Source organism: Macaca thibetana, chromosome 9 (assembly GCF_024542745.1).
Source record: "Macaca thibetana thibetana isolate TM-01 chromosome 9, ASM2454274v1, whole genome shotgun sequence".
Lineage (NCBI taxonomy): Eukaryota > Metazoa > Chordata > Mammalia > Primates > Cercopithecidae > Macaca > Macaca thibetana.
The window spans coordinates 38090831-38105819 of NC_065586.1; the positions used below are offsets into that span (position 1 = coordinate 38090831).

At 39.5% G+C, this 14989-nt stretch overlaps 1 protein-coding gene across 1 annotated transcript; it reads left to right on the plus strand.

Moving 5' to 3' along the window:
• Positions 1 to 5098: 5098 nt before the first annotated feature.
• On the plus strand, positions 5099 to 6273 carry LOC126963118 (enolase-phosphatase E1-like). The gene has a single exon (XM_050805113.1). It carries the CDS (start codon positions 5315 to 5317, stop codon positions 6098 to 6100), a length of 786 nt encoding a protein of 261 aa, XP_050661070.1. The 5' UTR covers positions 5099 to 5314; the 3' UTR covers positions 6101 to 6273.
• Positions 6274 to 14989: the final 8716 nt, after the last annotated feature.

Here is a 14989-nt window from a genome sequence, read left to right on the forward strand (position 1 = left end):
GCCTTCTTGGGGTTAGCTTAGCTTCCTTTTTTAACTTGCTCCCTTCCTTCCCTGTAATAAAAGTCCATTCATTTTTTAACTTGCTCCATTCCTTCCCTTTAAATAAAGTCCTGCCTAAGCCCCAGACTCTATTTACCACATCTCCCTTAAGATTTGAGATTGTTCCTTTTTAAGTCAGTGATCATGTCTCTCCCTGTTCTCTTAGTGTAACACTTACATTACCCAGCAGCAGGCCCTCTGTTTGGGGCAGCCCATGATGTTGCTTTTCTGATTAATCTTCCCTTATCCATAAACTTACCTGTCTAGAATCAGGAGAAAGTGTGTGCCCTGGAGCTGGATTCAGAGATCCATGATTACTTAATTCCACTTATGACTCCATCATTACACTATTTTAGGAAAATAAACAGATCTTGATTCTTTCATAAGAGCGGGATTACTCAGCAAGCAAATGGGAAAATCAGCAGGCCCAAATATGCGTGCATAGCAGCTACTAGTTGGAAATTTGAACACAAAAATCTTTATCTACCCCAGGCTGTGGGCTACAAATCTGGACTGAGTATAAAAAAGAATAAAACCAAATACCACATGTTCTCACTTATTAGTGGGAACTAAATATTGAGTACACATAAACATAAAGACGTGAACAATAGATACTGGGGAACATGAGAAGGGAGGGAGGCAGTAAAGGGTTGAAAAACTATGAATTGTGTGCTATGCTCACTACCTGGATGATGGATTTATTTGTTTTTTGTTTTTTTGTTGTTTTTTTTATTATTATTATTATACTTTGAGTTCTAGGGTACATGTGCATAATGTGCAAGTTTGTTACATATGTATACTTGTGCCATGTTGGTGTGCTGCAGCCATCAACTCATCAGCACCCATCAACTCGTCATTTACATCAGGTATAACTCCCAATGCAATCCCTCCCCCCTCCTCCCTCCCCATGATAGGCCCCGGTGTGTGATGTTCCCCTTCCCCAGTCCAAGTGATCTCATTGTTCAGTTCCCACCTATGAGTGAGAACATGCGGTGTTTGGTTTTCTGTTCTTGTGATAGTTTGCTAAGAATGATGGTTTCCAGCTGCATCCATGTCCCTACAAAGGACACAAACTCATCCTTTTTTATGGCTGCATAGTATTCCATGGTGTATATGTGCCACATTTTCTTAATCCAGTCTGTCACTGATGGACATTTGGGTTGATTCCAAGTCTTTGCTATTGTGAATAGTGCCGCAATAAACATACGTGTGCATGTGTCTTTATAGCAGCATGATTTATAATCCTTTGGGTATATCCCCAGTAATGGGATGGCTGGGTCATATGGTACATCTAGTTCTAGATCCTTGAGGAATCACCATACTGTTTTCCATAATGGTTGAACTAGTTTACAATCCCACCAACAGTGTAAAAGTGTTCCCATTTCTCCACATCCTCTCCAGCACCTGTTGTTTCCTGACTTTTTAATGATTGCCATTCTAACTGGTGTGAGATGCTATCTCATTGTGGTTTTGATTTGCATGTCTCTGATGGCCAGTGATGATGAGCATTTTTTCATGTGTCTGTTGGCTGTATGAATGTCTTCTTTTGAGAAATGTCTGTTCATATCCTTTGCCCACTTTTTGATGGGATTGTTTGTTTTTTTCTTGTAAATTTGTTTGAGTTCTTTGTAGGTTCTGGATATTAGCCCTTTGTCAGATGAGTAGATTGCAAAAATTTTCTCCCATTCTGTAGGTTGCCTGTTCACTCTGATGGTAGTTTCTTTTGCTGTGCAGAAGCTCTTTAGTTTAATTAGATCCCATTTGTCAATTTTGGCTTTTGTTGCCGTTGCTTTTGGTGTTTTAGACATGAAGTCTTTGCCCATGCCTATGTCCTGAATGGTACTACCTAGGTTTTCCTCTAGGATTTTTATGGTATTAGGTCTAACATTTAAGTCTCTAATCCGATGATGGATTTATTTGTATTCCAGACCTCAACATTACACAATATATTTTTGTAACAAACCTGCACTTGTACCCCCAAATTTAAAATAAAAGTTGAAAAAATAAAAAGAATAAAAGGTGATTGGCTGTGTCATACAAAAATACTATGACTTATCTTAAAATTAGTCTCTGACCCATGAGGAAAAAAATCAGACTTCTTCGTGCAGATCTAGTTGACATTATTAGACAACTCTACTAGAGTTCTGCCTTAGTGGTTGTCATATACGTTGTTATAGCCATCCTTGAAAAGAAAAAAACAAGACAGGAAAACTGAAGCTTCAAAATCCTTCCTGTATTTTCTAAATATCTCTCATTGTATTGCTTGCATTCCTCCAACTGATAGATTCCAGAAGCTCACATAGTTGCAAATGAAAACATGAGTAGTAAATATACCGCCAAATTATTTCAGAACTCAGCAATTATAAATTGATTTTTATTCATATAGTTATCTTTTTATTGATCCATAATTCAAATTTAGCAATAAATTAAAGATAAATCATAAATGAACACTTGGAAAAAGGTTCAAAGTTGGCATTTAATAAAAATAGTTTAATATGTTCTTATTCCTTTCTCATAAAAAAACTGGATGAAGAGAAATTTTAATCTTCATAAAAATGTAAATTCCAATGTAGATCAAATATTTGGTTGTTTTGTTTGTTGAAAGCGTGACTTTGTTTGCTTCATTTAGAGAGACTATAAGATGAAAAAGTTTAGCACTAGTAAGAGAATTAAGCACTAGAATCACAGAGAATGGGATTTTGAAATGCCCCTGTGAGTTTATATACGTTCCTAAAGTTCCATGTTTAATATTCTGAATAAAATAGGTGGCTATGCTCAGGACCTTGGAAGTTAATAGTAACTTCTTTCTTTTTCAGATACTGTGTTGACCAGTGGTCATACCACTGCCTATTTATTTGTTGAAAATATTGTTTACACAGTAAGTTTGCCTCTGTTTATTGAGCCATTCTTAGCTCATGTGTGGCTTGTACTTCTCTGAACCCTTTATATAAGAACTCTCCTTGTTACTATTCCTTATTTTAAATCTTCACAATGTATTTGATAGATCCTTTAAAGGCCTGAATGGTTATGAAATGTTTACATTATTGTTTTTGAAGATTACATAAAATCAGAATTTTTTGACAGGTGGTTAGCTGATTACCCCATTCTTCAAATGACCATTTCACATTTACCTGCAAAGGAGAACAACACTCAGAAAGGTGATGTCTCCCAAATCATCCAAGCTAAGAGAAAGTCTTTCTCTACTATTAATGAGAAGGTCCATCATAGATTGAGAGCTCTTCTGGAAGTGAATCTGCCTGTATGTTCCCTACAAACAACCCCTAGAGAGTTAGCTACTGAGATGGCTATATTTTCAAACTTAGCTGCCTTGGTGAAAGCAGTTCTGGAGTGGAGACATGGGATTTCTCATGGAAAGTGAAAATAACTCACTAAGAATAAGGTTTTTTCATACTCTTCTGTCTTTTCACAGGATATTCTTGTCGCTGATTGTCAGAATCTGGTTTTGAGACTACAGCTTGGACTAAAGTTTTGTCTAGAATTGTTTCTTTATTCAGTATAGACATTTTCATGCTATGATTTATTTTTAAGCCTAGGGGAAACAATAAGCAATGTCTGCCTATCTTATTTCAAATTTGATATGTAAAAATTGTGGATTGATTTTTATTGGAGCAAATTTGCAATGGAAAGTCTTTAGGTGATTTATTTGTTTGGCACCTAATACAGCTCTAAGTTCACAATAGTCATCTCATTTCAAATGTAAAGCCTCACCGTAAAAACAAAAACCATATACTTACCCAAATGTATAGAAAATAAAGAAAGACTAAAAAAATTTGATTTTTGTAATTTTATCACCAAAGAGACAGTCACTACTAATGCTTTGCTGGGAATCCTTCGAAACGTTGTTCTATGTCCGTGTGTGTGTGTGTGTGTGTGTGTGTATGTGTATTTTTAAATAAGATGATGCATTATACAACAAAAGGCTTTGTTATTTAAAAAAAATTAGACACATGTTCTATGCCTTAAAATGTAATTCAACAAAATTATTGTTTATGATTAAAGAGTATTAAGTTTTACAGATGTTCCATCACTTATTTCAGCAGTCTCCTATTTTAGACATTTTGGTTATTTCCAGCATTTAAAGATTATAACTAAATTGTTATGTTTGCCTGTCATGAACTGTCATAACCTGGCTAATGTTTAAATACTCTACTAAAAAAAAAAACATGAGTATGAGGTGATCAGTCTATGTGGAATCAGTAATCTCCTATGATAGCAGTCCCCAACCTTTTTGGCACCAGGGACCAGTTTCATGGAAGACAGTTACTCCATGGACAAGGAGACTTCCATGAGTCCCCTAGGAGCTGGTTTCAGGATGATCCAAAAACATTACATTTATTTTGCAGTTTATTTATATTATATATTACATCATAATATATAAGAAAATAATTATACAATTCATCATAATGCAGAATCAGTGGGAGTCCTGAGCTTGCTTTCCTGCAACTGAACAGTCCCATCTGGGGGTGATGGGAGACAGTGAGAGATCATCAGGGATTAGATTTTCAGAAAGAGCACTCAACCTAGATCATTTTTGTGCACAGTTCTCAATAGCATTCATGCTCCTGTGAGAATCTAATGCTGCTGCTGATCTGACAGGAGGCAGAGCTTCAGGTGGGAATGCCAGTGATAGGGAATGGCTGTAAATACAGATGAAGCTTTGCTTGCCAACCTGTTGCTCACCTCCTGCTGTGGGGCATGGTTCCTAACAGGCCATGGTCTGGTACCAGCTCATGGCCTGTGTTGTGGGTTGGGGCCCCCTGCCCTAAGAGACAGTGGTGATTAATCCAGGTTGGATGTGATGATGTCTTAGCCTGGGATGTTAGAGGAGAAGGCAGTGAGATGTTGTCAGAGTCTGGATTTATTTTACCTTTTTAAAATCTAACAGAACTTGCACAAGGATTAGATTGTGAGTTATGGAAGAAAGAAATAAGTCAAGATTCATCTTTTTTTTTTTTTTTTGAAGAAAATGCTTTTATTAATCACAACATGAAATCAACAGATATCCTATTAGAATTAAACCAGGATAAATACTGCTGTCCACGAGTTCAGGGGCTCCTGGGTGGCCGCCTTTTCCAGTGCCAGGTGTGCAGAGGTGTTCTCTTCCCTACGCGCGGCGGGCTGCACTTGGTCGCTGGCTCCAAGATCGCGCGGGGCCGTCGGAAGCCCAGGACGGTACCGGGGGCAGCAGCCGCAGCCGGCGCCGCCCTCCACCCTCCCCGACTGCAGGCCGAGTCCCGTAGCATCCGGTAGGGAAATGGTCGTGCTTTCGGTCCCCGCCGAAGTCACCGTGATCCTGTTAGATATCGAAGGTACCACAACCCAGATTGCTTTCGTGAAGGACATTTTATTTCCTTACTTCGAAGAAAATGTTAAAGAGTATCTGCAGACACATTGGGAAGAAGAGGAGTGCCAGCAGGATGTCAGTCTTTTGAGGAAACAGGCTGAAGAGGACGCCCACCTGGATGGGGCTGTTCCTATCCCTGCAGCATCTGGGAATGGAGTGGATGATCTGCAGCAGATGATCCAGGCCGTGGTAGATAATGTGTGCTGGCAGATGTCCCTGGATCGAAAGACCACTGCACTCAAACAGCTTCAGGGCCACATGTGGAGGGCGGCATTCACAGCTGGGCGCATGAAAGCAGAGTTCTTTGCAGATGTAGTTCCAGCAGTCAGGAAATGGAGAGAGGCCGAAATGAAGGTGTACATCCATTCCTCAGGGAGTGTGGAGGCACAGAAACTGTTATTTGGGCACTCTACGGAGGGAGATATTCTTGAGCTTGTCGATGGTCACTTTGATACCAAGATTGGACGCAAAGTGGAGAGTGAAAGTTACCGAAAGATTGCAGACAGCATTGGGTGCTCAACCAACAGCATTTTGTTTCTGACAGATGTTACTCGAGAGGCCAGTGCTGCTGAGGAAGCAGATGTGCACGTAGCTGTGGTGGTGAGACCAGGCTACGCAGGATTAACAGATGACGAGAAGACTTACTACAGCCTCATCACATCCTTCAGCGAACTATACCTGCCTTCCTCAACCTAGAGAAGGGTTGCTAAGGCAGACCGCACTGTTCCCAGAGTTGTCCCTGTAGTGTCTAGGTTTATTCTAATGGTAAAAGTAACTTACTTAAAAAACATACATGTACACATATGTATGCAAGTATGTATATATGTGTATGCTCAAATTAACTTCCACAGGTACATAAGTGAAAGAAGATTCATCTTTTTAAGAGGACAAAGGAGGAAAAATGAACAACTCGGTAGATGCTTAAAGGAACATTGTTAAGAGGCAATATCCATTTCATATTAAAAAAAAACTTTTTACAAAATGTACAGAACAATTGAAGTCCCAAAATGATCAATAAAAACAACTTACTGATTTTGTCCGTTCAGCTACTCTCTTAACAGATTAATGAATCCATGTTGTATATGGCCTTAGGTTGAAGCAAACACTTGCCATGAACGGAGAGGGGCCTTCTGTCACTATGGGATAAATCTTAGAGGAAGGCCAGCCGTGACAGCAAAAGCATGTTCATCTTCAGAGTACTTTGGGGACACTCATTACTGGAAGTCATTGTTAAAAATTCTGAGACAAGGGAGTTAGGAAGATCGAACTCCCCAGTAAGCTATGAGTCATAAGAATCTTTCCATAAGGATTGGTAACTTGGAAGCAGGGATTCTGTAGCAGGTGGAGTTTGGATGAATCTGCCAGGCCAGCTGAGAAGCCCTGTCTGAGTGACTGTCTTCCTCTTCAGTTCAGTCATCTGGCTGTCTGGGGGAGTATGCTGACCTGGCTGGTGTTTTTTGGCATCTACTCAACCATCTGGCCCGCCATTCTCATTGCCCCAAATATAAGAATACAGATAAGTATGCCTAATTTGGAGTTTGCCTTCTGTGTCTTGTGACAACAATGTTTCTCTATGTGTGGGTAAACGGGCCTTCTGTGTTTTACAACTGCAATGAGGTTCAGTAGAGGCTGGTCCCCTACCTGTTTCTACCAGATCTATCAGGAGGTAAACCAAATTTTAGCACCTGGAAGATGTCACTCAGTCCACAGAAATGGCATTTTAGATTTAGTGTATTATAAAAAGTCAACTAAAATCCTCTTAGTTACCTGGCATGTCCACATTTTCATAATAAATTATGTGTTAATTGCACATAGTACTGACATGTACAGTTTGTGGCCCTTTGGAAACTGGAGTTATTTTGAGTTTTTCATAATCCAGTGATTATATTGGTTACAGTTTTGATGTTGTACTCTGATTAGTAGTTATCCTCTGCTGAGTCACCTATGGAAGTTAAATGTAACAGCTCTATGAACCAGCATCTCTCATTGTTCATCTCTTTGAACTAGAGAGGCTGAGATTAAAGACCTTTATACTCATTTGAATGTCTCTCTATTCTTTTCTTTTATATTACCTTTGTCTAGTGCATGAGATTGAGCCATCAACAGTGACAAACTGGATCATGGAATTTCACAGTATCAAGTTTGGATATAAAGGAGCTTGGCAATCTTGTGGTCCACAACACCTCAATTTACCAAGGAAGCTGTGCAAGCTCAGGTCTCCAGGTTCATCCCAGGAACCCACAGCGTTCCTGTCCTTAGATCCCCAAAACAGGCTGTGGGACCCTGTGCTTTAGAGACCTCTGCAATGGCCCTCCCTAGCTGGGTGTGTTCCTCTGCACAGAGTGAAAAGTTGTGATGCACACAGCCAGTCTTCCCACTTTTAATCTGTTCTCTGGTCTCCCAGGAACCCGAGTCTCTTTCTCAAACAGGAAATGCCCACTGCCCAGGCCTGCCTGGGCCTCCTTCCAAATCCAGGCCAGTTTGCACAATCCTGGGCCCTAGGGGCAGCTGTTTACAAGGGACGTGCACTGAGTAGATTGATGTTTGCACTGGTGTTTCCACACACGTTAGAAGAGGATGTTCATGCTGGGGCATGGAACCCAGGTGGGAAGGGAAGAACAGTGGGTCAGACTTTAATTGGTGTTTCTGACCCAGGAATACATATTTTAGGGGCAGGCCTGTGCATGGCACAGTTGTCTGCTATCTCTGCCTCACTGTGCAGAAGTAAACAAAATCCCCCAGGTTCACCCAAGTCTAGACCGTGTCCAGCTGCTGTTTCTTGTGAGGTACATATTGAAGGTAGTTAATAAAAATTGTTGAACCAATGAATTGGTCTGTCTTGTGCACCAGGCTATGAGGTCTGAAAGGACTGGATCAAGGTCTGTTTTGCTCATTACTGTATCTCCACACACAGGAGACATACTTAATAAATATGTGCTGAATAAAAGTGAAAGAATAATAAGTCAAGAGTTATAAATCCAGGAACACTCTAAAAAATCCAGGCCAGACACTTTTGACCAGATAGTGTAGTTAACTATAGCAGTATCCTCCATATGTGTGTTCAGAGCCTGCTCTGAGGGACTAGGCAAATACAAGTGAAATGCAAGTTTGCCAAAAGGTTTCACCCACCTGTAGGTACATTCAGGGTTACATGAAGACTGCCTGATTTCAGGACTTATTTCCTTTATTTGCATAATGCTTGTCCTCAGTCCTTAAGATGTCCCCTTCAGCATTTCTGAGAGTCACCAGGGAGTGTCTCACTTGTGATTAAGAAAAAATCTAACTTTATTAATTCTCTCACTGCCTTGTAGACACCACATTTATCCTCCAAGGATCACTTACTCTCCTAGGTCCTGTTCCTCCATTCATAACGTTCTTCAGCAAACCCCCACTGCTGCTTCACTGACCACAAAGGACTTTACCACACTCTAGAGCATTTCTGAAAATTTCACAGCAATAAAGCTTGGTGGTCTATGGCAAACTCTCTGCTGTGGTTACCTCTCTCTCCCTTGTAACTTTTAATCTGAGGTGTTAAAAACAGTGCACTATGTGTGTGTGTGCCTTAATATTTATAGTGTTCACTGAATGTTTTTTCAGTTTTTACCTGTGGCTCTCACTTTGCCTAGGACCCACACACGCATCTATGGAATTTGGCTGGGAACAGATATGAGTCACAGTCGCAAAGTTATACTCAGAATCCATATTCTCCTCTGGAAAGAAACTGGGGGGCTCCTTATGACTCCCACCTTCCATCCTTAGGATGAGTTCTCTCCCAGAGGACTCTATAGCCCTCCTTCAATTAGACTGCTGTCAGGGTATCTCACAATTTATTCAAAATGCCTGGTGGCCCAAGCAGGAGACAAAGCTCAAGCTCTTTCCTATAGGCTCTTCAGGTTCCAGGAAAACAGGCTGGCTTCACAAATTCCCCAGACATGCTTGGACAGGCCCAGATTCAAGCTGAAACTCTGCTATGTTGATACACAAAAAAATCTTCAAATGAACTCAGCTGTAACAAACCTTCAAACCACATAAAGCCATCCCAACCTTTGGCAATAAACACAGCCAACAGCAACAGAGGCCATGAGGTGACAGCAAGAGCAACTTAAAGGCCATGAAAGGGAATACAGAAGCCAAATACCTCACAGGATACTCTGCCAAGAACAAGAAGGAGTTTGAGCTTCTGACAATTCTGCTGAAATTCCTCCATGATACTCTTCAAACTAAGAACACTGGTTACTTGACATTATACAAATATATAGAAAGACTGGATATATAAATCATTAAAATAGTTGTGTTTGGATGATGAAATTGTGATGCTTTTTCTAAATAAGGTTTAATTTGTATATTTTGCTACTCTGTTTTCACAATTAAATGGCAAGGGAAAAAATGAAAAAAAAAAAGGAGTCTTTATCTTCTGTAAAGAACCTCATGATATGGTATGTGAAACCCAACCAGACAACATATTAGAAAGTTCCAGTCGAAGTTTTTGAAATCAAAGAAGCCATGTGCATCCTTCCTGTCTTGAAAATATTCCACATTTGTGGGATCTTAAAAGGAACCCTGTTTTTCCATTTCTCTCTTCTTAAGCTTAGATCTAAGTTAAAATCTCAGATTCTGTCTATCCTGATTAATGCCAGCTAAGTCTTCAGCTATGGAAAATATGCGACAATGTTTTTCTTTAGGGGACTATGTGTTTTTTCCCCCAGTAACATATCTGTGAGATTAAAGTTTCCCCATAAAGGATCATCAAGGCAAATACTTAAAGGTAGAATATGACTAAATATTTTTAGTTCACTCTCTTTCCCAAAGTTGCCTGCTGATGGAGATTTGGAGAGATGAGGAAAACTTGATCCAAAATTAGATTTGGAAATGTGTTTATATTTTCTTCATGCTTTTCCCAATAGTTTTGACTTTAGTACTGGTAGAGGGAATGCCATGTTACTTGACCGCTGTATGAAAGTCAGGAGACCTAGCAGGGTTTATGCACAGGCAGTTATATAACCTTTGGCAAATCACTTTACCTGCATTAATATCCCAATCAGCAAAGTTAGAATACCACTCACCCTAATTACCTTAGAGGATTGTGGAAACGATATAACAACCTGTGGAAAATCTAAAACAGGCATGCTCTTCTTTTTCCTGGAGTGATTAATTATTTGTAAACCTTCATGAATAGAAAGATTGCTGTGATTTAAACTCCAAATTCTTTTTGCCACATAATTTCAACATTTTATAGGTTCTAAATTGGATGTTTCTCAGCAAGGTCCATTGACCACCTGCATCCAGATCATCTGGGTTGCTTGTTAAAATGACAACCCCTCCACCTGCAGGCAATCTCTCCCTCTCTCTCTGTCTCTGTTTCTCTCTCTCTCTCTCTCTCTCTCTCTCTCTCTCACACACACACACACACACACACACACACACACACACACATATGCAATGAATAGGAACCTCTGGGTGTGGCACGCCAGCACCTAAATTTTAATAAATCTCCAGGTGATTGTTTCCTTTAAACTTTGAGAACCACTGCTCCAAAACACCTAAAATATGATGGCTCCACTAGAATGTTTTAGCTCTATGGTACACTGAAGATAGTCACAGCTGAGAATGTCTCTGGAGGAGGAGAGATTAAGAGTGGGAATAGGCCTAGGGTCAGGAGAGGACTTGTTTTCACGTTAAGGTTTGTGGTCTGGGGCCATGTTTGGTTGCCCAACCATCCATTCTTCTTCACCCTTTCCTAATTGTTCCTGTACGTGCTGTGACTTTCCCCCTTACTCCTGGGGAAAACTTAATCCCATCCCCTCTTCTGTAGTGATTGATTAATGAAGCCTAGAGACATGGGGAGACACTTGTCAGGGGCTTCTGGGATAGCAGCAAGTGTGCTCCTAAAAGAAATCCATCAGAGAGATAGCTTTCTCATCCGAATGCTGTCGTTGCTGCTGTGATGCTGGGAATGGTTTGGCCAAAGGAGGAAAACCACCCTCAGAATCCTACTGCTTGCAGACAAAAAGGCAAACAAAACCAAAAGTGTCTTTCTTACTGCTTTATTATTTGACAAGTAAATAAAACCCAAAAGTCTCTGCATGATTGTTAGACCCTATATACAGCCAGCTTCAAAGCCCAACCCAAATGGGGCACTCAGTGTCTCCTGTGTGTGGCCTGGCATTGTGGGCAGCTCTTGTCAAGGAAGCTTCTCTTCACCCAAGTGAGGCTGTCAAGATGTTTCCTTAGCCTGTTCACTCTGATGGTAGTTTCTTTTGCTGTGCAGAAGCTCTTTAGTTTAATTAGATCCCATTTGTCAATTTTGGCTTTTGCTGCTGTTGCTTTTGGTGTTTTAGACATGAAGTCTTTGCCCATGCCTATGTCCTGAATGGTACTACCTAGGTTTTCCTCTAGGATTTTTATGGTATTAGGTCTAACATTTAAGTCTCTAATCCATCTTGAATTAATTTTCGTATAAGGAGTAAGGAAAGGATCCAGTTACAGAATGGGAGAAAATTTTTGCAATCTACTCATCTGACAAAGGGCTAATATCCAGAACCTACAAAGAACTCAAACAAATTTTCAAGAAAAAAACAAACAACCCCATCAAAAAGTGGGCAAAGGATATGAACAGACATTTCTCAAAAGAAGACATTCATACAGCCAACAGACACATGAAAAAATGCTCATCATCACTGGCCATCAGAGAAATGCAAATCAAAACCACAATGAGATAGCATCTCACACCAGTTAGAATGGCAATCATTAAAAAGTCAGGAAACAACAGGTGCTGGAGAGGATGTGGAGAAATAGGAACACTTTTACACTGTTGGTGGGATTGTAAACTAGTTCAACCATTATGGAAAACAGTATGGCGATTCCTCAAGGATCTAGAACTAGATGTACCATATGACCCAGCCATCCCATTACTGGGTATATACCCAAAGGATTATAAATCATGCTGCTATAAAGACACATGCACACGTATGTTTATTGTGGCACTATTCACAATAGCAAAGACTTGGAATCAACCCAAATGTCCATCAGTGACAGATTGGATTAAGAAAATGTGGCACATATACACCATGGAATACTATGCAGCCATAAAAAAGGATGAGTTTGTGTCCTTTGTAGGGACATGGATGCAGCTGGAAACCATCATTCTTAGCAAACTATCACAAGAACAGAAAACCAAACACCGCATGTTCTCACTCATAGGTGGGAACTGAGCAATGAGATCACTCGGACTCAGGAAGGGGAACATCACACACCGGGGCCTATCATGGGGAGGGGGGAGGGGGGAGGGATTGCATTGGGAGTTATACCTGATGTAAATGACAAGTTGATGGGTGCAGCACACCAACAAGGCACAAGTATACATATGTAACAAACCTGCACGTTATGCACATGTACCCTACAACTTAAAGTATAATAATAATAAATAAATTTTAAAAAATCATAAAATGAAACATTAAAAAAAAAAAAAAAAAAAAGATGTTTCCTTAGCTTCATAAGCTCCTGGTCAGCCAAGGAAGTAAATGCTTTTTAAGAACAAAATCTTTAGTATAGCATGTTTAGCTGTTTTACTACACCTGAAGTTACAGATTGGTTTACGAACCTTGTAAAGAATTATTTAGTGTTGCAATTATCAGGTTTTTAGGTAATAACATCCCAGAAAATGCCTAATAATCATATCTTAAGCTTATTTGAATTAATATCTAACACAGTATTTCATAGACTCAGTCCAGTTTTCCTCAAGTATCATATTTCAGAAACCTGAGCCCTGTCTGGTGAGGAGCAGTCAGCCTCATCAAGGAGGAAGTCCCATCAGCAGAGGCTTGCCATTCTGTTTGAAATGACATTGTGGCATATTTTTGTACAGTTTTCTTGAATATTGAAGTTGGCTGAATTATTTGTTGAAGTGCAATTTCCATTCTGCCTTTTAAACTTGTACATTTTGTGGAATAGTAAGACTCACTAACAACAAGTGATATGCTGTTTTTCTGGATGATATTCTCATCTGAATACAAAGCACGATGAGATGAGCAAAGTTAACCTGGCACAGACTTCCTGGTTTCTCCCATACCTGTGACTCTTGTACCTGCACCCTGCGGTCCCCCATTCACGTGTATTTCTCTCCTTGAAGGCTCCTGATATCAATCCCTGTCTGAAGCAATTTCTAGAACAACAACAACAACAAAAATACTATAACAAAAAGCCATCTTCACTGATAATAAAAAAGTCAGAAACTTTAACTTGACCAGTGCTAGAGAGGTGCGTTCTCACAGCCTGTAAATATTTGGGTTCTATAATCAGAAAACTCAGGCATCCATCGACAACAATTCTGTCACAGAATTGCTTTTGTCATTGTCATATGTAATGCCAACTGGTTTTTGTTTTTCTTTTCTAATTAACAAATAAAAAGAAGGTACGTGTATATATATATATATGTATATATATATATATATTTGTATAGGGGTGTGTGTGTATATATATGTATATATAAAGTTGGAAGTGGTTTCAGATTCTTTTTATAGGCAGTGATGGGCACGGCACCCCCCTTTATCATAATTGCCTCTGGATTCTCTTGAATCCTTTGGATTAAAGTGACCCAAATCCAGTTTTTCCTATTCAGTTAAAATTATAACTGTGAAAGTAGGATTTGAACTAAATTAACCTAATGCCTAAATTATTTATGAAGTTAAGTCTATTGTTCATAATAGGTATACTTGTGTTATTTCTGAGCCTCAGCTTTTCAGGTGTATGAAGGAGATAATATCTATCTTTGGATTTTATATGGAAATTAAAGAAAATAAGGCATGTAAATAGGAGTTTATTGTTTATTGAACAATTACTATGTGTCAGACAATATATTTATGAAAATATGTTTTTACTATATGCAATTACATGCATAAGTTTATCATCAGCTTATTCAGTAATCTGGAACCTCAGGAAACTGAGGCTTAAAGAGGAAGAATCAGGTCCTTAACCAGGGAGGGAGCAGAGTAGCTGGGATTTCCCCTGCAGTCAGTCAGACTCCAAGCTGTGAGTTTCCTCACTTTGTGACTCTGGATAGCACCTACAGTGTTAATGAACCAGGCATCTGAGAAACGGTTAACTCTTTTTAACATTTTGCACTTAATAAATTTAATCTGAAGTGACTTACCCTCCAATGCAATCTAATTTTAAAAATACAAATGTAGAGTTATAAGGAATAAGCAGACTTTGTGTTTGAGCTGCAATCTTTTGTCCACAAGCCCAATCTTTCCTATGGTAAAGCAGGTTTCAAACAGCAGTGTTTAATTTTTATGTACATTATGAAAAGTCAAATGGTATTTCTGGTTCTAGATCCTTGAGGAATTGCCACACTGTCTTCTACAATGGTTGAACTAATTTACACTCCCACCAACAGTGTAAAAACGTTCTTATTTCTGCACAGCCTCTCCAGCACCTGTTGTTTCCAGACTTTTTAATGATCACCATTCTAACTAGTGTGAGATGGTATCTCATTATGGTTTTGATTTACATTTCTCTAATGACCAGTGATGACGAGCTTTTTTTTTCATGTTTCTTGCCTGCATAAATGTCTTCTTTTAAGAAGTG

Bases quoted from the DNA above. Each gene is read 5' to 3' on its own strand.
- LOC126963118 (XM_050805113.1), top strand. From the start codon at position 5,315: ATGGTCGTGCTTTCGGTCCCCGCCGAAGTCACCGTGATCCTGTTAGAT.